Below are 20,146 nucleotides of genomic sequence, written 5' to 3'. Positions count from 1 at the left end.
GAGGGTCTATTCATCAGCAGTTTTGAAATATATATTTTTAGTATGATTTTCCTATTGTGATGTTTTATAGTTCTTTATTTTGTTTGATGTTTTATGAGGAATGATGGTATTTTCTGTTTTTCCATTGCTACATTACATTTAGAGGTAGATCTTAAAAAAGTACGCACGCGCATACTTTTGTTCGCGCATCAGGCGCAAACAAAAGTACGCTGGATTTTATAAGATACGCACGTAGTTGCGCGTATCTTATAAAATGCGGGGTCGGCGCACGCAAGGGGGTGCACATTTGTGCAACTTGCGCGCGCCGAGCCCTGCGCGCGCAAGTTGCACAAATGTGCACCCCCTTGCGCGCGCCGAGCCCTGCGCGCGCTGTCCGTTCCCTCCACCCCCCCCCCCCCGCACCTTCCCCTCCCTTCCCCTATCTAACCCACCCCCCCGGCCCTATCTAGACCCCCCCTACCTTTATCCGAAAAGTTACTATTGCCTTCGGGCAGTAGTAACTTACGCGCGGCGGCGCGGCAGGCCCCAACACAGGCACTTGGCCACGCCCCGGACCACCCACACGCCCCTGAACACGCCCCTTTTTGCAAGCCCCGGGACTTGCGCGCGCCACTGAGCCTATGCAAAAGAGGCTCAGCGCGCGCAGGGGGGTTTTAAAAGGGTTACGCGTGTACCTTATCCGCGTAACCCTTTTAAAATCCGGCCCATAGTCTAACTTGTTGTGATTTCCAGTTCAGTTTGTCTGTGCATATTTTATGGTCCCTTTATTCTGTATTTGGTGACTCACCAAATTGTATGTGTAATTGGGTACCCATGGGTCAGTATGGAGAAAAAATCCCCCGGGCCACTATTTTCCCACAATCCGCCCCTGCCCACAGCTAAGGATCGTCTGTGCTTATCTCAGATGGGAACTGACTGTTGCCCATAATGGACAGACCCTGCGCCTTAGAGTTTAAAATCAAGTCAAGACATGCAGACAAGACACACAGATAAAAATACAACTAAAAGGCTTTGAGTTAAAATAGTGACAGAATGATTGAGAAGAATTAAAGCTGGTGATTTATGGGTTGGATTAACTGAGGAAGGAACAACTTTGAATAAAGATGCATAAGAAAAAACAACACAAAACAGCTGGGAGAGCTCTGGGAAGGAGCACAGGCAGCTGGGAGAGCTCTTCCATTGGTCAGAGGCTGTGGGAAGGAGCACAGGCAGCTGGGAGAGCTCTTCCATTGGTCAGAAGCTGTGGGCAGGAGCACAGGCAGCTGGGAGAGCTCTTCCATTGGTCAGAAGCTGTGGGAAGGAGCACAGGCAGCTGGGAGAGCTCTTCCATTGGTCAGAAGTTGTGGGAAGGAGCACAGGCAGCTGGGAGAGCTCTTCCATTGGTCAGAGGCTGTGGGAAGGAGCACAGGCAGCTGGGAGAGCTCTTCCATTGGTCAGAGGCTGTGGGAAGGAGCACAGGCAGCTGGGAGAGCTCTTCCATTGGTCAGAGGCTGTGGGAGGGAGAGCTCTTCCATTGGTCAGAGGCTGTGGGAAGGTGCACAGGCAGCTGGGAGAGCTCTTCCATTGGTCAGAGGCTGTAAGCGAAAGCACAGAGAGATTCCCTGTTTACCCCAAGAAGATGTACAGGTAAAAGAAGCTTGCAATCTCTTTCTTTCTTTTGCCAAAATTCTAAGCAATAAAATTGTGGCAGGTTCTAAATTTAGCAGAAGCAGTCCATCCCCTAATCTGAGGGGAACACATGGCAGATGTTCAGCATTCCAGCAGACCAAGGAAGCTGGAACGGTCCAGCAGACAGGAATAGCACTGATCTTCCGGTGCTGTCTCCCACCTTACTTCAATAAAACTCAAATTTCATTGAGAGTGAAATAGGAAAAAACAGAGTGAAACAGAACCATGATCAGGACTGTACACATTGTCCTTTTTTTTTGTTTGTTTTTTAATGTTCTCTTCTCTTTAAAGATGACAGCGAGTCCCCGAATAGTAGCTTAAACCTCTGCAATCCTCAGGATCGCAAATGCAACAACCACAAACTTACAGCGAAAACGCGCAACCAGCAGAACAACGGCGGCAGGTCGAGGATCCTCGCAAACCCTGTTCAAACCGAAACTAGAATCATGGTGAGACCCGCCCCAGTGTTACAGCATCGGGTGAGACAGCACTAACCAGCCTGTGAGACCCCCCCCCCCGTGTTACAGCACAGGGTGAGACAGCACTAACCAGCCTGTGAGACCCCCCCCCCCCCGTGTTACAGCATCAGGTGGGACAGCACTAACCAGCCTGTGAGACCCCCCCCCCCCCAGTGTTACAGCATCTGGTGGGACAGCACTAACCAGACGGTGAGACCCCCCCCCCAGTGTTACAGCATCAGGTGGCACAGCACTAACCAGCCTGTGAGACCCCCCCCCAGTGTTACAGCATCAGGTGGCACAGCACTAACCAGCCTGTGAGACCCCCCCCCCAGTGTTACAGCATCAGGTGGCACAGCACTAACCAGACTGTGAGACACCCCCCCCCCCCAGTGTTACAGCATCAGGTGGGACAGCACTAACCAGACTGTGAGACACCCCCCCCCCAGTGTTACAGCATCAGGTGGCACAGCACTAACCAGCCTGTGAGACCCCCCCCAGTGTTACAGCATCAGGTGGGACAGCACTAACCAGACTGTGAGACACCCCCCCCCCCAGTGTTACAGCATCAGGTGGCACAGCACTAACCAGCCTGTGAGACACCCCCCCCCCCAGTGTTACAGCATCAGGTGGCACAGCACTAACCAGCCTGTGAGACACCCCCCCCCCCCCCAGTGTTACAGCATCAGGTGGCACAGCACTAACTAGCCTGTGAGACACCCCCCCCCCCAGTGTTACAGCATCAGGTGGGACAGCACTAACCAGACTGTGAGACCCCCCCCCCAGTGTTACAGCACAGGGTGAGACAGCACTAACCAGCCTGTGAGACCCCCCCCCAGTGTTACAGCACAGGGTGAGACAGCACTAACCAGCCTGTGAGACACCCTCCTTCCCCCCCCCCCCCCCCCCACAGTGTTACAGCATCGGGTGAGACAGCACTAACCAGACTGTGAGAGCCCCTCCCCCCCCCCCCCCCCCCCCAGTGTTACAGCATTGGGTGAGACAGCACTAACCAGACTGTGAGACCCCCCCCCCCAATGTTACAGCATCGGGTGAGACAGCACTAACCAGACTGTGAGAGCCCCTCCCTCCCCCCCCCCCAGTGTTACAGCATCGAGTGAGACAGCACTAACCAGACTGTGAGACCCCCCCCCCCAGTGTTACAGCATCGGGTGAGACAGCACTAACCAGCCTGTGAGACCCCCTCCTTCCCCCCCCCCCCCCAGTGTTACAGCATCGGGTGAGACAGCACTAACCAGACTGTGAGAGCCCCTCCCTCCCCCCCCCCCAGTGTTACAGCATCGAGTGAGACAGCACTAACCAGACTGTGAGACCCCCCCCCCCCCAGTGTTACAGCATCGGGTGAGACAGCACTAACCAGCCTGTGAGACACCCTCCTTCCCCCCCCCCCCCCCCAGTGTTACAGCATCGGGTGAGACAGCACTAACCAGACTGTGAGAGCCCCTCCCTCCCCCCCCCAGTGTTACAGCACAGAGTGAGACAGCAATAACCAGCCTGTGAGATACCCCCTCTCCCCCCACTGTTACAGCATCAGGTAAGACAGCAGTAACCAGCCTGTGAGACCCCCCCAGTGTTACAGCACAGGGTGAGACAGCAATAACCAGCCTGTGAGACACCCCTCTCCCCCCAGTGTTACAGCATTGGGTGAGACAGCACTAACCAGCCTGTGAGACACCCCCAGTGTTACAGCACAGGGTGAGACAGCAATAACCAGCCTGTGAGACACCCCTCTCCCCCCAGTGTTACAGCATTGGGTGAGACAGCACTAACCAGCCTATGAGACCCCCCCAGTGTAACAGCACAGGGTGAGACAGCAATAACCAGCCTGTGAGACACCCCTCTCCCCCCAGTTTTACAGCATTGGGTGAGACAGCAATAACCAGCCTGTGAGACACCCCCTCTCCCCCCACTGTTACAGAATCAGGTAAGACAGCAGTAACCAGCCTATGAGACCTCCCCAGTGTTACAGCACAGGGTGAGACAGCAATAACCAGCCTATGAGACCCCCCCAGTGTTACAGCACAGGGTGAGACAGCAATAACCAGCCTGTGAGACACCCCCTCTCCCACTGTTACAGCATCAGGTAAGACAGCAGTAACCAACCTGTGAGACCCCCCCAATGATACAATATAGGGAGTAGAGGAGAGAGGAGCCGAGGAGGTTTAAGGGAAAGAGAGGGCTTCCTCTCTTACAGTATGGGGGAAGAGGGGGAGCAGAATCCAGGAGGTGAAAGGTAATGGGGAGGGAGAGGGTGGCAAAGCCCAGGAGGTGACAGGGATATGTGGGAACTCCTCTAATGTTACAGAATAGGGTGAGGGGGGTGTACTGTCCAGGAGGTGACAGGTAGATGGGGAGGCTGCTCTAAATTAGAGTCCATAGTCCATAAGGAAGAAATGTGATCAATCTGACTTCCCTGGATGGCTGTATCCTGACTGCTTCTCACTGTGTATTGAAGGGTTCCTGCCACAGTGAGCTGTACAGAGCACTGGATCGGCTTGCTGCTGCCACAACCCGCACGCAGGAAGATCTGTTTAATATCCCCATCCCCAACTGTGATCGGAATGGGAATTTCCACCCCAAGCAGGTAACTTTACAATATTTGCCCCTACAGCTATATTTGTTACCTAATTAACCCTTATGTCATGACCTGCCTTACCCTTGACGATTTACTTCTTCTGTCAGTGCCACCCAGCCTTGGATGGTCAGCGTGGAAGGTGTTGGTGCGTGGACCGGAAGACTGGCATGAAGATCCACGGAGGCCCTGAGCCGAAGGGGGACCTGGATTGCCAAGCTCTTGGGGAGAACGTGAGGGAATAAAGGGGATGGACAGCAGGGCCCCTTCACGGATGCAGGGAAAACAGAAACAGAACAATGTCCACTGCTGAACTGAATGAATGAAAGGGGAGGGGCCGAGTCGCTGACCTTGCTGAGCGGTGTGGGGTAAGGAAGGTGAACCCCTAGCAATAAATGGCAAAAGCACACCTGGTCATTAGGCATGCCGATGGGCGTAAGCACAGCAAAACACAGAAACCCATGTCCTCCTGGCGATTTACTGGAGTCTTTCCCCGCTCTTCCCACCCTCCTGCACCCTCGCAGTTTGCTGAGCCTCCTCCAGCGTTCTCGGCATTTTGCTGGTGTCTCTGGTGTCCTTCTCGTGAGCCTCTTGAGTCACCAAGAAAATGCTTGAAGATCCACAAGGAAATTCCTAGAGTCCTGCAGCATGGCCGGCAAGCTTGGATAAAGTGGATAAGGCAAAGAGGAGTGCACCCCCCCCATGTCAGCAAGCACCGCTAGCGAGACCCGCGCACAGCCTGTGCGAGATCCTGCCCTCTGGCCTCCTGCTTTCTCTCCTCTTCCGGTCCCTTTGTCCTTAGGTGACCTTTACCAGGGCTCTTCTGGCCAGGGAGCCTCTCTGCTCTTCAGGTTTGGGGATATGACCGAGTTCGTGAGGTGCGGGATTTCTTGAGCCCTGATTCCTGGGGAGTGGGCCAAGCCTGGCGACGAGATACGGAAACGCCCTCCAGAACATTAGGGCAGAAGAAAGAGATTAGGGGAGGTGTTTGATACTTTCAGCAGGCTTACAGGGGGCAAATAGCACAAATGTTGTCTTTGCTGATATCTACAGCCTAATTCTGCGTGCTCTTGAGAACGTTGTCTTATAACTAAATTCCAGTTCTCACCAACCTGCTTAAACTGGTTGGAGTCGGATGGGAGTGTAGATGACTAAGGAATGCTCTTCTCGGTGGGTGGGAGGGTTTCGTGGAAAGTTGCAGAATCCTTTGGAGAGGGCCTTAATGTTTAAGAGTTCGCTCTCATCTCTGCCACCCAAAGGCCATAGGTTTACCAGGTCAAGGTGAGCCAGTCCTGCAAGACTATACAGGCCCCAGGCTCAGTTGTCCCTCATCCGTTGCATCTGGTAACCCTACTGGAGCTCGGGCACAGGGCGACGCAGCGTTTGCTCGATGTTTACTGCCTGTGGTGTCCTGCACTGGCCCCCATTCAGCTTGGACACGCATGCATCCATCTGTAGTCATGATGAGCCTGGCGCAATGAGAGTTAGTGTTTCTTACCCAGTGTCTCGTAACCACTGGCAAAACATCAGCTGCTAGGGTTTTAATGATGACCCCCAGCTTCATGGGGCTTTTGGGTGGGAGAGGATAGCAGGGCTGCTAGTAAGTCCCATGTCATCAGGGGCAAGCAGAACCAGGACTGGTTTTACCACCCCCTTGGGTCTAGGGACCTGAATTTCAGTTTATTCTAAGATCCACAGGAACTACAAGTCCCTGATCTGGCGCTTGTTAGCAGTGCTAGAGAGGAGGCAGGCGGTGGCCCTTAGGCACGTGGGCAGCTGGCTGCTCTCCTTCCCCCTCCCCAGCAGAAGGTGGTGGGTTGTCACAGCTGATGACGCACAGCAGGGCGGCTGCCCATAGGCACCTGCCTATCCCTGGAGCCAGGGTCCTCCTCTGAGGCCTGTAAGTATCCCTAAACATGCTGACAAGGGCGAGCCAGTGGGTCTGGTGTATCTGGATTTCAGAAGGTGTTTGACAAAATCCCTTATGCGATTCATCATGGGCTAGGAGGCAGTGTCCTATTTTGGATTGGTAACATGCCAAAGGATAGCAAACAGAGTAATTTCTCTCAGTGGGGAAAGGTGAACAGTGGAGCGCTGCAGGGATCTGTCCTGGGACCGGGTTTTTTTTTACTAGATTTATAAATGATCTGGAAAAGGGAGTTAAGAGTGGGGTGATCATATTTACAGATAACACAAAATTGTTCAAAGCCGATTGTGAAGATTTGCAGGAGGGAATTGATAGATGAAATGTGATGTGGAAAAGTGCAAAGTGATGCCTAAAGGGAAGAATAATCCAAATAATAGGCACATGAGTCTGGGTACCATATTAGGTATCACCACCCAAGAAAAGGATCTTGGAGTCATTGTGGACAATACTTTCAAATCCTCAGCCTGCACAATGGAGGTCAAAACAACAAACAGATTGCTAGGGATTATAAGGAAAGGAATGGAGAATAAAACAGAGAATATCATAACGCCTCTGTATCGCTCCATGGTGTGACCTCATCTTGAGTACTATGTGCAGTTCTGGTCACCACATCTCAAAAAAGATATAACAGAATTAGAAAAGGTACAGGGAAGGGCGACCAAGATGATAAAGAGGATGAAATGGCTCCCCTATGAAGAAAGGCTAAAGAGGTTAGGACTCTTCAGCTTGGAGAAGAGACAGCTGAGCGGGGATATGATAGAGGTCTATAAAATAATGAGTGGAATGGGACAGATAAATAGAGGACGGTTATTTATCCTTTCAAATAACACTAGGACAAAGGGACACTCCATGCAGCTAATAGGTAGCACATTTAAAACAAATCAGCAAAAGTATTTTTCACTCTGGGCACAATTAAACTGTGGAGCTTCTTGCCAGAGGATGTAGTGAGTTTAAAAAGGGTTAGACAAGTTCCTGGAGGAATCAATAAACCATTATTAGCCATAATGACAAGTGGTGGTAGATCAACCCATTTATTGAGGCATGAGCTTTCGAGGACACAATCCACTTCGTTAGATGTCATAATTAGCTATATAGACTTGGGGAACCCACTGCTTAGCCCTGGTTCTGAGTGAGAAGGATTGGGTCTGATCCCCGGGCTCCTGCCGGGTACTTGTGACCTGGATGGGCCACTGGGAGACAGCATGCTGGGCTTGAGGGACCTTTGGCATTTCTTATGTTCTTAGATGAACCTTTGAAATATCTCAGGGGGGAGCCCCAGGGCAGGTTTTAAAGTGGGATAAATAGTCATTGTGTGGGAGACCAGCTGAAAACAAACTGCGATAAATACAAAGATTTCCTGAGATGACCGGGTCCTGGGCTTGGTTGTCTGTAAATTTCTTTTTGAGATATGCCCTGAGCAAGTGACAGACACAGGGATGCAGAAGAGAAGGACAGAAATACTTTATTACCATGAGACATGGAAGCCCTTATGTGCTTTGCTACTCCGAATCACCATTTTACGCTATTGGTCCGAGGGCTGGAATGGTCAGAGGATGGCACCACTGGCAGTCCTACAGCCTTTGAATGGTCCACAGCCAGCCTACAATGCCCAGCCTGCAGCTGCAATGCCACGACGCCACCCTACTGGCAGTTAAGCTTTGAGAGCTCTTCCCATCTATAATCAGGATTCCCTCTAACTTCCCTCCACTTTCCCCTTGTTCTGCTTGCGTGTGATGTCTGCCGAGGATGTGGTAGGCCTGTAGGCGTTTGCTGAGAGCCCTTGACTCCTAGTTGGTCCCTTCCTGACCTGTTAGGATCTGCTTTGGCGGGGGAGGCTTCTTCCACAGACCCTTAGTAATGGTGACCTGATGCATCCAAGTTTTCTGCTGACCCCAGGCCGAATAATCAGTCCCTCTGCTGAGTAGTTTCATCCGGTTTTGATAGCATGCAGAAAGGCAGGATTATACTTTCACAGTTACTGGAGTTCCTGCTTACCCCAAGCTTACATATGTTCCCCAACCTCCAGACAAGCTCTCATCGTCTTGCGCCCTCCACCCATCCCCACCACACTTGAGATGATGCATGGCTGTTTCTGCTTGGGACTGCTGTGCTGGGACGAGATGGAGATCCTGGTCTGATTCCCCAGCCCACCCTGTGCTCCCGAAGGGTCTCTGGGATCGCAGTTCGAGTGCAAGCTCCTTGGGGGATGGGAGGAATATTTCGGGGCGCTGCAGAATTAGGTTCCAGCCTTTGAATGCCCTGGGATTCACCCTGCCTTCCCCAATGCCTTCTCAGTGACTAACGGGTCCGCTGCTGGTATCCTCATGTGCTGTCATCATCTGTAGGTTGGGAAAAGACTGAGACTGCATTTCCACTTGATTGCTACAAGGGAGTAATTATCTAACAGCCTCCTGATTTCGTATTGTACAAATGTCATTTTCTTTCCATATGGAACATGTGCCTCGCCGTCTTCTCTCCCCTCCCCCCTCCCCCTTTGGCCTGCAGCTCCTGACTATACCCAGCATGCTCAAGAGTATTGTCTGTACATATATATATATAAATATACAGTATCTATAAATATAAAAAGGTAATTGCTATATTTAATTTGAGCTGTTATTTAATATTTGTATTAAGTGTATTTTATCTCCGTTATACAGCTTAAAAGTGACCAGACACGCGGGCTGGGACACCGTGGGTGTGGCGTGGTGCTCCCCAGCATGTTTCTGTATCTCACACTATATGCTATGAAACACGAGGAATAAAAGAGACATCGCCATACCCGCCTGCTCTGTCTGTCTGTCTTTGGTGCAGATGGTGTCGGCACCTGGCGTGCCTGGAGTTAGCGAGGGAGGCATTCAAGCGAGATTCTCTCCGGACGCTTCAAGTGAGAGATGTGGGGCTCTGCACGGGAAGGTCAGGCTGAGGGGGTTACTGTGACTTGACTTATTTTATTTTATGGTAGGGTGGATAGTGTGCGATGTGGTAGTGACCACAGAAAAGTGCACTATAGGATCGCAAACCACACCGTGTCACATTTGGTGGCTTGCAGGACGACCTCACGAGCCACCGCACTCACCCCCCGACACTGGCAATCTTCATGGCAAGACATTGCCATTACCTGCCGCTCCTGATGGCTCCTCTAGGTGTGCGCCTGCCCAAAGTGCTCCCATTTAAAGGACCCGTGCTGGGAAATAGACTGCAGTGACCACGGACGGACAAGGTAACCTGCTCCACCCTGCTTAAGGGCTCCTCACATTCCAGCTCCTTTGCCTCAGCAACAGGTCCCCTGGTGTCCTTGTGAGCTTCCCTCATCTCGTCTTGCCTATACCTGTCCGGTCCTTGCCTTGTCCGTGCTTCAATCATGTCCTGTTTGTCTTGGCTTGTCTGACTTTCTGTCTTGTTCTTGTTCCTTGGTGATGACAATTTATTTTTGATAAATCGATTTTTGCAATCCCTTCAAAATGGTTTACAATAAAAATGTAAAAAGATAATGCAGCATACCAATAAAATTACAAGATAATACTATATAGCAAATCCAAAATAAAATAACACAGGTTAAAACATAAAAGCATTCAAATCAATTTAAAAAATAAAATCTGAAAAACAATATCAACCCTCCCCACATTTCATAAATGCTTCAGTGATAAGTACAGTAAAACAAACTTTGCAAGAGGAACTTAAATGGTCAAAGTTTTAATCAAAAACTTTTGGGAAAAATTAGGATTTAACCAAATTTGCTGAATTTCAAATAATTGCTTTCCAAATGGATATCCAGAGCAGGGCCGGTGCCCTAGGTGAACCTTCGGTCATTCCCTCCCTCCTTCAACAGTGACCCCTTCTGTATTGGCTCTGGTACAGCCTCCCTCTGGATCTCACCCTGGTAGGATTTGAGCACCTCCAAAATCTTGAGGCTCTAGCAACCGCCAAATGGAAGCACCGGTCCTGCTCCATAGGCAATGAGCTCCAAAGCACGGGGGCCTGATATTGAAACACAGGCTGTCGAGTACCCTCTAAATAAATTTCCTTCTAAAAGGGCAACTTAAGGATCTCAAACACCATGATGGTTGATAAGGGATCAACAGATTGAACAAATATTCAGGAAGACCCTTGGAAAGTGCTTTATTGGTCAGGCAGAGAACTTTAAGTGAAATTCTACAAGCAATTTTGTTAATTGCCTAACTGATAAAAATCTTTCTAAGCGATGTACAACCTATTGCAAACAAAACTCTACACAAATCCTAGTTAATTACATAGCAATTCTCCAAACAACAGGCCCCTCTTCAAATTATTTGGGCCTGACCTTGCCTGTCTGCCGCCTTCTCCAACCTCTGGCCTGACCTCCGTCTCCACTGTCTGTTTCCTACCCCGACCTATGCTCAGTCTTGGACTCTTGCCTCTGGACTGCCCTAGGGAGCCACTTACGACCTGCTGGCCACCAGAACCCAAAGGCTCAACCTGTAGGGGAGGCGGCTGGTATAGGAAAAGCCCCAGCTGGTCCCACCACAGGGCATCTCTGCCTACTGTCAGCATGGGCCTAGTGGGCTTGCTCACTAGGCAGCACCAACCACAGCACAACATTAAGGGTCCACTCTTCCAAGAAGCGTCACCCGCAGAGACCATAAAAAAAAGGTCAATGCCCCAGAGAGGCTTGAAGCATGAGAAAAACTGTAACATAGGCAGTGTGTGAGCTGTGTCAGATCAAAGGAAGAATAATTTGGTTTTATGGACATTACTGAAATATCCCCAAGAGGACTGATAAACGTTGGTAGAGCAGTGCGTGTGGGAAGCTGGTACTGCCAAGCCGTAGCTGATCTGTGATGGCGCAGTGTGTGTGTGTTTGTGTGTGTGAGTGATGTAAGCTTGTACTGGGACTGGCTGTGCTGTAAGACATTGAGGTAACTTATATGGAGAAGTGGGGGTTTGCGACCCTAACGGGGATGCTAGCCCTGCATTGGGCTTTCAAGATGTCACTGGGGTAACTTGCATGGAGTGACCAATGAGATGGAGAGACTGGGTGTTTTGGGTGATGGTTGTGCTAGTTGTAAGGATTATGAACTCAAGTAATAAACCATGGAAGGGGTCTGGGTGGTGGATTAAGTGTTTGTGTAAAATCAGAGACAAAAAGGGCGGGGCCTAAGATGCTCTGCAAGCAGAGATGGTGGGGAGAGCTTTAATAGGCTGAGACTGATATGGGGTGGGAGAGGGGATGACCGTTCAGGTGAAAGGCATTGAGATGTCATTTATTTATTTGCCTCTCTTTCTGGCTGAAACAGATTTATGCTGTCAGAGAGTCACAACATGAAAATCATATAATGAAAAATGATATAAAACTTAATATGCTTCAATAAAAATGTTTATAACACAAACACAATGCCTACAGACGTCTCAGCCATACATAATAAATAGCCAGCACACATCAACAAAGAACTCATCACTTAACAAGAAAACCCATCAAAACAATATTCCTTAATAGGCAAAAAGTACACCATGGCCTAAACTCCCAGTCTCCATCTAGCATCACCAACCATCTGCCTCTTAAAATAAGTACATACATGCTAGGCCAAAAAGCCAAGCCTTTACTTTTCTTCTAGTTTCCTTATAACATCCGGCAACCAATTCCACAATACCGGCCCAATATGGCTAAAAGCTCTCTAGCCCATGTAATGCATAAGCGTGCTCCCTTCCCTGATGGTTTACTTAATAAAGACCTGTATGAGGATCTAAGGTGGTGTCCTGGTTGATACCAAAATAACCAATTCTTCAAATAAGTTGTCCTCCCTACCCCCCATAGCGTAAGATTTAAACATCAGGTTTATGATTTTTGAACTGGGTCCTATGTTCGCCTGGCAGCCAGCGTGGCCTTTCCAGAACAGAAGTCATTCAGTCCCTTGATCCAACATCTGCAGAGATCCCTGCTACTGCACTCTGCAACAGTTCAAGACAGTGCATAGATTCCTTCGGTAGACCGCTTGTAATACACGCTTTTAGTATTTTAATTAAGTCATTATGCTCAAAGAATGGTTTAAGTACGAACTGTCCAAAGCAAGACTTCCAATTTTCAGTTAATTCTCTATCTACCGTTGGTCTGTGCTCCAGCTGTGGTCACCCAAGAACTCAGTTGTTGAGTAGCTCAGCTTCAGCTTCCACCTAGCGGCCCTCAGCTTGATTTTGCACACACATTGTGCCACGGATGCCAGCGCTACCTCTCATGCTCCATTTAGCAGGACACAAAGCTGAATCTTGTTAGCAATACACAGCCAATGCTGTCCGTGCAGCTCCTGCAGCAAGTGGCATACCTAGAGATGGAGAGTTGGGCGGCATGTGACTGCATGGCAAGAATCACAGCTGGGCAGACTGGACAGGCCATTTCTGTCTTGTTACTATTACTATGTGGTGGGGCGGTGTGTGTGCACATGTGGGCAGCTTGCACTGCCATTGCTTGCGCTTTGCCTGTTCTGTGGTGGGGGTGTATGTGTGTTTGAGGTGGGGGATTGAGCGGGTGCATGTATCTGTTCTGCGGTGGGGCTGAGAGTCTGGGCCTGCTTTGGGGCTGGGTTTAGCATGTGGAAACAGAGTTTGTTTCTTTGGATTTGTTGTTGCCTGCAAACAGTTCCTCTCACCTGGTCAGCATGTGCAGGTCCCTTCTGGCAGCAACCCCCACTTGCATAGGAGAAGGGATAAGCCCTCAAACAGAGTGCAGTGGCTGTGAGGGTCAAAAGAGCCGTTTCCTAGAAGTCGGATGCATCTGGATCCTGCACCATGGATTAATATTTTACAAGCCAGCCAGCCAGAGAGTACCTATTTCTCAGAAACGATAAATCTAACTTTTGGGGCTTGGAATAAGAAAAAATGTTGAGTTTTGCCAAAATATCTGAGAGATTTACAGTCCTTGAACTAGTCAAGAAGCTGAGTGTCAACACAGATAATGCCTGGTTTCTATTCTGAGCTGAGAGAGTGAAAAGGAGCGATTTTCAAAGTCAGCTAACTGGGAAAAGGACCTGTCTGAAGATTGCCCTCCCGTGGGCAGCTAGAAATGCCCTTGAGCTTCCACAGCACGCACCTGTGGAGCCAGGTTATAAAGATGAACACGGAGGGCTGCTTAGGGCTGTGGAGGAAACCTATGCCCTGGAAGAAGGTGCATTGCACCCAGGCCCTTTGCACACACGGACTGCACCCTAGCTCGTGGGCAAGACGAGGCCACTCAGTGAGCGTAAAATTAGCTGCATGTATACTGGAAGGCTCTGTGCGTGTGAGCAGGCTGTGTGCATACTGCTGGGCCATGGCAAGATCGTCTATTTACTTCTCACTGTTGCATGGGTTGGCCACGCGGCCAACCCCACTTACCTTCATGGCAGGGCCCTCCTCTGGCTTTGTTCCGGCTACGGGGAAACCCCGTCGCTGTTCTCTGTGGTCCGTCCCCCCCCCCACTCGGGGGTGCTGGCGCAGATGCTGACCAACCCGCGCATAGGCAGGCCCCCTAGGCATGCGCGCGCCTCCCTGCCTCTTAAAGGGCCAGCGGCAAAGCAGTGCTGTGGCCCAGGGAGATGACATAAGAACATAAGAACATGCCATACTGGGTCAGACCAAGGGTCCATCAAGCCCAGCATCCTGTTTCCAACAGTGGCCAATCCAGGCCATAAGAACCTGGCAAGTACCCAAAAACTAAGTCTATTCCATGTTACCATTGCTAGTAATAGCAGTGGCTATTTTCTAAGTCAACTCAATTAATAGCAGGTAATGGACTTCTCCTCTAAGAACTTATCCAATCCTTTTTTAAACACATTTATACTAACTGCACTAACCACATCCTCTGGCAACAAATTCCAGAGTTTAATTGTGCGTTGAGTGAAAAAGAACTTTCTCCGATTAGTTTTAAATGCTAACTTCATGGAGTGCCCCCTAGTCTTTCTATTATCCGAAAGTGTAAATAACCGATTCACATCTACCCATTCTAGACCTCTCATGATTTTAAACACCTCTATCATTTCCCCCCTCAGCCGTCTCTTCTCCAAGCTGAAAAGTCCTAACCTCTTTAGTCTTTCCTCATAGGGGAGTTGTTCCATTCCCTTTATCATTTTGGTAGCCCTTCTCTGTACCTTCTCCATCGCAATTATATATTTTTTGAGATGCGGCGACCAGAATTGTACACAGTATTCAAGGTGCGGTCTCACCATGGAGCGATACAGAGGCATTATGACATTTTCCGTTTTATTCACCATTCCCTTCCTAATAATTCCCAACATTCTGTTTGCTTTTTTGACTGCTGCAGCACACTGAACCGACTATTTCAATGTGTTATCCACTATGACGCCTAGATCTCTTTCTTGGGTAGAAGCACCTAATATGGAACCCAACATTGTGTAATTATAGCATGGGTTATTTTTCCCTATATGCATCACCTTGCATTTATCCACATTAAATTTCATCTGCCATTTTGATGCCCAATTTTCCAGTCTCACAAGGTCTTCCTGCAATTTATCACAATCTGCTTGTGATTTAACTACTCTGAACAATTTTGTATCATCTGCAAATTTGATTATCTCACTCGTCGTATTTCTTTCCAGATCATTTATAAATATATGGAAAAGTAAGGGTCCCAATACAGATCCCTGAGGCACTCCACTGCCCACTCCCTTCCACTGAGAAAATTGTCCATTTAATCCTATTCTCTGTTTCTTGTCTTTTAGCCAGTTTGTAATCCACGAAAGGACATCGCCACCTATCCCATGACATTTTACTTTTCCTAGAAGCCTCTCATGAGGAACTTTGTTAAACGCCTTCTGAAAATCCAAGTACACTACATCTACTGGTTCACCTTTATCCACATGTTTATTAACTCCTTCAAAAAAGTGAAGCAGATTTGTGAGGCAAGACTTGCCCTGGGTAAAGCCATGCTGACTTTGTTCCATTAAACCATGTCTTTCTATATGTTCTGTGATTTTGATGTTTAGAACACTTTCCACTATTTTTCCTGGCACTGAAGTCAGGCTAACCGGTCTGTAGTTTCCCGGATCGCCCCGGAGCCCTTTTGAAATATTGGGGTTACATTAGCTATCCTCCAGTCTTCAGGTACAATGGATAATTTTAATGATAGGTTACAAATTTTTACTAATAGGTCTGAAATTTCATTTTTGAGTTCCTTCAGAACTCTGGGGTGTATACCATCCGGTCCAGGTGATTTACTACTCTTCAGTTTGTCAGTCAGGTCTATCACATCTTCTAGGTTCACCGTGATTTGGTTCAGTCAGGGTCAGGGCCCTATTTAACCTGAACTCTGGCTATCCGGATTGCCTCTGCAATGGGTCCTTCTCCTCGTGAGCTGCTGGTTGCTGTGTGTTCCTGCTCCTGTGTTCCTGCCTCCGTGTCCCGGTTCCTGCGGCCATCTCCCACTTGGTTCATCTTCTGCCTCCTGACCGTGGAATGTCTCTTGGATTCTGCTTGTCTGCTGCCTGTCCTGACCCTGGCCTGTCTGACCTCTCCTTCACCTCATGTCGTGGGATCCCCTTCACCAGGAACCCTCGCCTAAGTCCTGCCGGCCCCGGCACCTAAGGGCTCAACCCACGGGAATGAGGGCTGGTATAGGTGAAGGTCCAGCTCTGGTTCCTGCTACAACCAGTTCTGCTTGCTGATGGCAGGGACTTGTGGGAGCCTCTCCTACAGGTAGCGACAACCTCATCTCAGCTAAGGGCCCACACCCCAGCAGCAGCTAACACTCACCCAGCATCCCTCTCTTCCCACATCCAGTTGCAAAGCTTTTGTCCAAAACTCTGACTTCCTAAGGGGTCCTATGTAGCCTGCACCTGCAGCCTGCTAGACCAAGCCAGCTGCTAGTTTAGCACAGCCCATGCCTGTATCCTGTGCTCCTTTAATTTAGTTAAGTTAATTTGTTTTCTTAATCACTTTTCTAATTTATAAATCAATGCGATGCACAATATATAAAACTAAAACAAGTAGAGGCACAGAAAAAACTGAAACTATATCAATTGCATCAAGGACCAAGATCTTACATAACAATTAAAAGACAAAGACATAAGCAAGTTATGAAAATAAAACTGTGGGATCCCAAATAAATGAAAGCAGGTGCTAATTAAAAGATTTGGGTAAATCGCCGTGTTTTAATTGGTTACTGATGGTCCTGTTTTCTTCTTGCCTCTGAAACCCACCTCCCAAGGGAGATGGAGGTTAAAGAGCATGCTACCATTTAAGTGAACTGCAGCAGAGGGAAAAAAAGAGGACAATGTAGCTATGTAACATGAGCCGCCAGCCCAGAAAAACCCAGAATGAAATTGAAAAGATTGCCAGACCTCTTACTGTGAAGGTGCTTAAATAACATAGAAACATATAGAAATGATGGCAGAAGAAGACCAAAACGGCCCATCCAGTCTGCCCAGCAAGCTTTTGCACTCTTTTTTTTTTCTCATACTTATCTGTTACTCTTGGCTCTTAGTAACCTTTTGGTTCTATTTCCCTTTCACCCCCACCATTAATGTAGAGAGCAGTGTTGGAACTGTATCAAAGTGAATATCTAGCTTAATTAGTTAGGGGTAGTAACCGCCGCAGTAAGCAAGCTACACCCATGCTTATTTGTTTACCCAGACTATGTAATTCAGTCCTTGTTGGTTGTTGTCTGTATATAGATCCACTTTTCTTCATTCCCCCCCTGCCCTTGAAGCAGAGAGCTATGCTGGATATGCATTGAAAGTGAAGTGTCAGACTTTCTCCCCTGCCATTGAAGAAGAGAGCTATGATGGATATGCATTGAAAGTGAAGTGTCAGACTTTCTCCCCTGCCATTGAAGAAGAGAGCTATGCTGGATATGCATTGAAAGTGAAGTATCAGACTTATTAGGTTTGGGGTAGTAACTGCCATAACAAGCAAGCTACTCCCCACTTTTTTTGTGAATGGAAATATTTTTTTCCACATTATCTCTTGCCGTTGAAGCTTAGAGCAATGTTGGAGTCGCATTAACCATGTGTATGTTTATTGAATAAGGGTATTATCACCAGATAGTAGTTGTCATTCCTGCGAGCCACCCACTCTTCATTCACATCCTCTAAACTTTATGGATCCACAGTGTTTATCCCATGCCTCTTTGAAGTTCTTCACAGTTCTGGTCGTCACCACTTCCTCCGGAAGGGCATTCCAGGTGTCCACCACCCTCTCTGTGAAGAAATACTTCCTGACATTGGTTCTGAATCTTCCTCCCTGGAGTTTTAAATTGTGACTCCCTGGTTCTGCTGATTTGTTTCCGACGGAAAAGGTTTGTTGTTAACTTTGGATCATTAAAACCTTTCAAGTATCTGAAAGTCTGTATTATATCTCCCCTGCTCCTCCTTTCCTCCAGGGTCTACATATTTAGATTCTTCAATCTCTCCTCATAAGACATTCGATGAAGACCATCCACCTTTTTGGCCGCCCTTCTCTGGACCGCCTCCATCCTGTTTCTGTCCCTTCGAAGATACGGTCTCCAGAACTGAACACAGTACTCCAGGTGAGGCCTCACCAAGGACCTGTACAAGGGATAATCATTTCCTTTTTCTTACTCGATATTCCTCTCTCTATGCAGCCCAGCATTCTTCTGGCTTTAGCTATCGCCTTGTCACATTGTTTCGCCGACTTCAGATCGTTAGACACTATCACCCCTAGGTCTCTCTCTGTGCACATCAGCCCTTCACCCCCCATCGAATACAACTCTTTCGGATTTCCACACCCCATATGCATGACTGCACTTCTTGGCATTGAATCTCAGCTGCCATATCTTCGACCACTCTTCCAGCTTCCTTAAATCCCTTCTCATTCTCTCTACTCCTTCCAGTGTGTTCACTCTGTTGCAGATCTTAGTGTCATCCGCAAACAGACAAACCTTACTTTCTATCTCGTCCACTATGTCGCTCACATAGATATTGAACAGAACTGGTACCAACACCGATCCTTTCGGCACTCCGCTTAACACCGCTCTCTCTTCAGAGTAAGTTCCATTTACCATCACACATTGTCTTCTGTCTGTCAACCAGTTTGCAATCCAGGCCACCATCTCGGCACTCACTCCTAAGCTTGTCATTTTATTCACCAGCCTTCTATGCGGGACCGTATCAAAAGCCTTGCTGAAATCCAAGTAGATGACATCTAGTGCTCTTCCTCAATCCAATTCCCTAGTCACCCAGTCAAAAAAGTCAATCAGATTTGTGTGACAGGACCGTCCTCTGGTGAATCCATGCTGCCTCTGGTCCAGCAATTCTTCAGACTGTAGATAGTTCACTATTCTTTCTTTCAGCAGTGACTCCATCACTTTTCGCACCACCGAGGTGAGGCTAACAGGCCTGTAGTTTCCAGCCTCCTCTCAGCTGCCACTCTTGAGAAGCGGGACCACCACCGCTCTTCTCCAATCACTCGGCACCACTCCCATTTCCAGGGATCTATTGAACAGGTCACGCAGCGGACCTGCCAGCACATCTCTGAGCTCCCTCAGTATCCTGGGATGAACCTCATCAGGCCCCATGGCTTTGTCAACTTTTAGTTTTCCAAGCTCTTCCCATACATTCACTTCTGTAAATGGAGTTACATCTACTCCATTCCCCTCTGTTATGAACTGCGCTGCCTGCGGGTTTCCCCACGAGCAGGCTCACTCACCATGCTGCCTTCTTCCCCCGACGCGGCAGGGACGCCGCCGTCGGGCCTCTTCACGTGGCCGGAGCCGCGGACTTGTTTCCACCACGCGGCCCGGAGGCCGCCCCGGATCGTCCTCTTCACCGCGGCCGGAGCCGCAGACTTCCTGCCTCTCTTCGCGGGGCCGGGACCACCCCCGACACTACTGCCATCTTCGCGGCGCTAGGCCGCAGGCCCCGGTTCCATCCAGCGGCTGGAACCGCCCCCGGGGCTTCCCGCAGCGGCTGGAGCCGCTGCCGACGTCAGGGCCTGCTCCTCAGGCCCAGCCTGCGTCTGTACACACAGATGCTGTGCAGGCCACTGTCCACGGTCCTGCACAGCCCTGCTTCCTGCTCCTTAGGCGCTGGCGCGCGCCTCTCTTCATGATTTAAAGGACCAGGCACAGGAAGTGTGCTGGCCCCACCTAGGGAGTGAACTTCCTGCTTGAGCCCTATAAAAAGGCTGTCTTCTCAGTCTGTCGTGGCCTTGCATCGGAGTGTCATCCCCTCTGGAGGCTCCTGCCTGCCAGAGCCTTGTAAGGTCTTCTGTTCTTCGTGGAGCTCCTCGTCTCATCTGCCTTCTACCACGTCTTCGTGTCTTGGTGTTTTGCCTGAGGTCCTGGTCCATGTCCTGATGTCTCGTCATGATCTTCCACCTCCTGATGTGCCTGCCTTCCAGGATGTTCTTCCCTGCGTCTTGTCTGGTGCTCCTGAGCCTTCTGTTCCTGTAGAGCTGTGGTTCTTGGATGGTGTGTGCCCGAGAATGGAGCGGTCTGCAGGTGGGATTGGTCCCTGTGCTCCGGAGCCTCTGTTCCCGCCAGCCATAGATGGAGCTTCGGGTGACATCGATTTTGTC

General features: G+C 49.3%; 1 protein-coding gene across 2 annotated transcripts in view; it reads left to right on the top strand.

The window, feature by feature from the left end:
- Positions 1 to 7,274, top strand: part of IGFBP4 (insulin like growth factor binding protein 4) — a 35,296-nt gene extending 28,022 nt beyond the window's left edge. Inside the window, exons 2-4 of one of the 2 annotated variants that reach the window (XM_029573597.1) lie at positions 1,960 to 2,117; positions 4,603 to 4,731; positions 4,830 to 7,274. In XM_029573597.1, coding sequence (XP_029429457.1) covers positions 1,960 to 2,117; positions 4,603 to 4,731; positions 4,830 to 4,964 — 422 coding nt within the window. In that variant the 3' untranslated portion in view covers positions 4,965 to 7,274. Of the gene's footprint in view, positions 1 to 1,959; positions 2,148 to 4,602; positions 4,732 to 4,829 lie in introns of both variants that reach the window. The other variant, XM_029573596.1, reaches the window with a different exon arrangement.
- Positions 7,275 to 20,146: the final 12,872 nt, after the last annotated feature.

Source organism: Rhinatrema bivittatum, chromosome 12 (assembly GCF_901001135.1).
Source record: "Rhinatrema bivittatum chromosome 12, aRhiBiv1.1, whole genome shotgun sequence".
Lineage (NCBI taxonomy): Eukaryota > Metazoa > Chordata > Amphibia > Gymnophiona > Rhinatrematidae > Rhinatrema > Rhinatrema bivittatum.
Note: the sequence above shows the minus strand (reverse complement) of the source record. Positions and strands in the feature narration are given on the sequence as shown.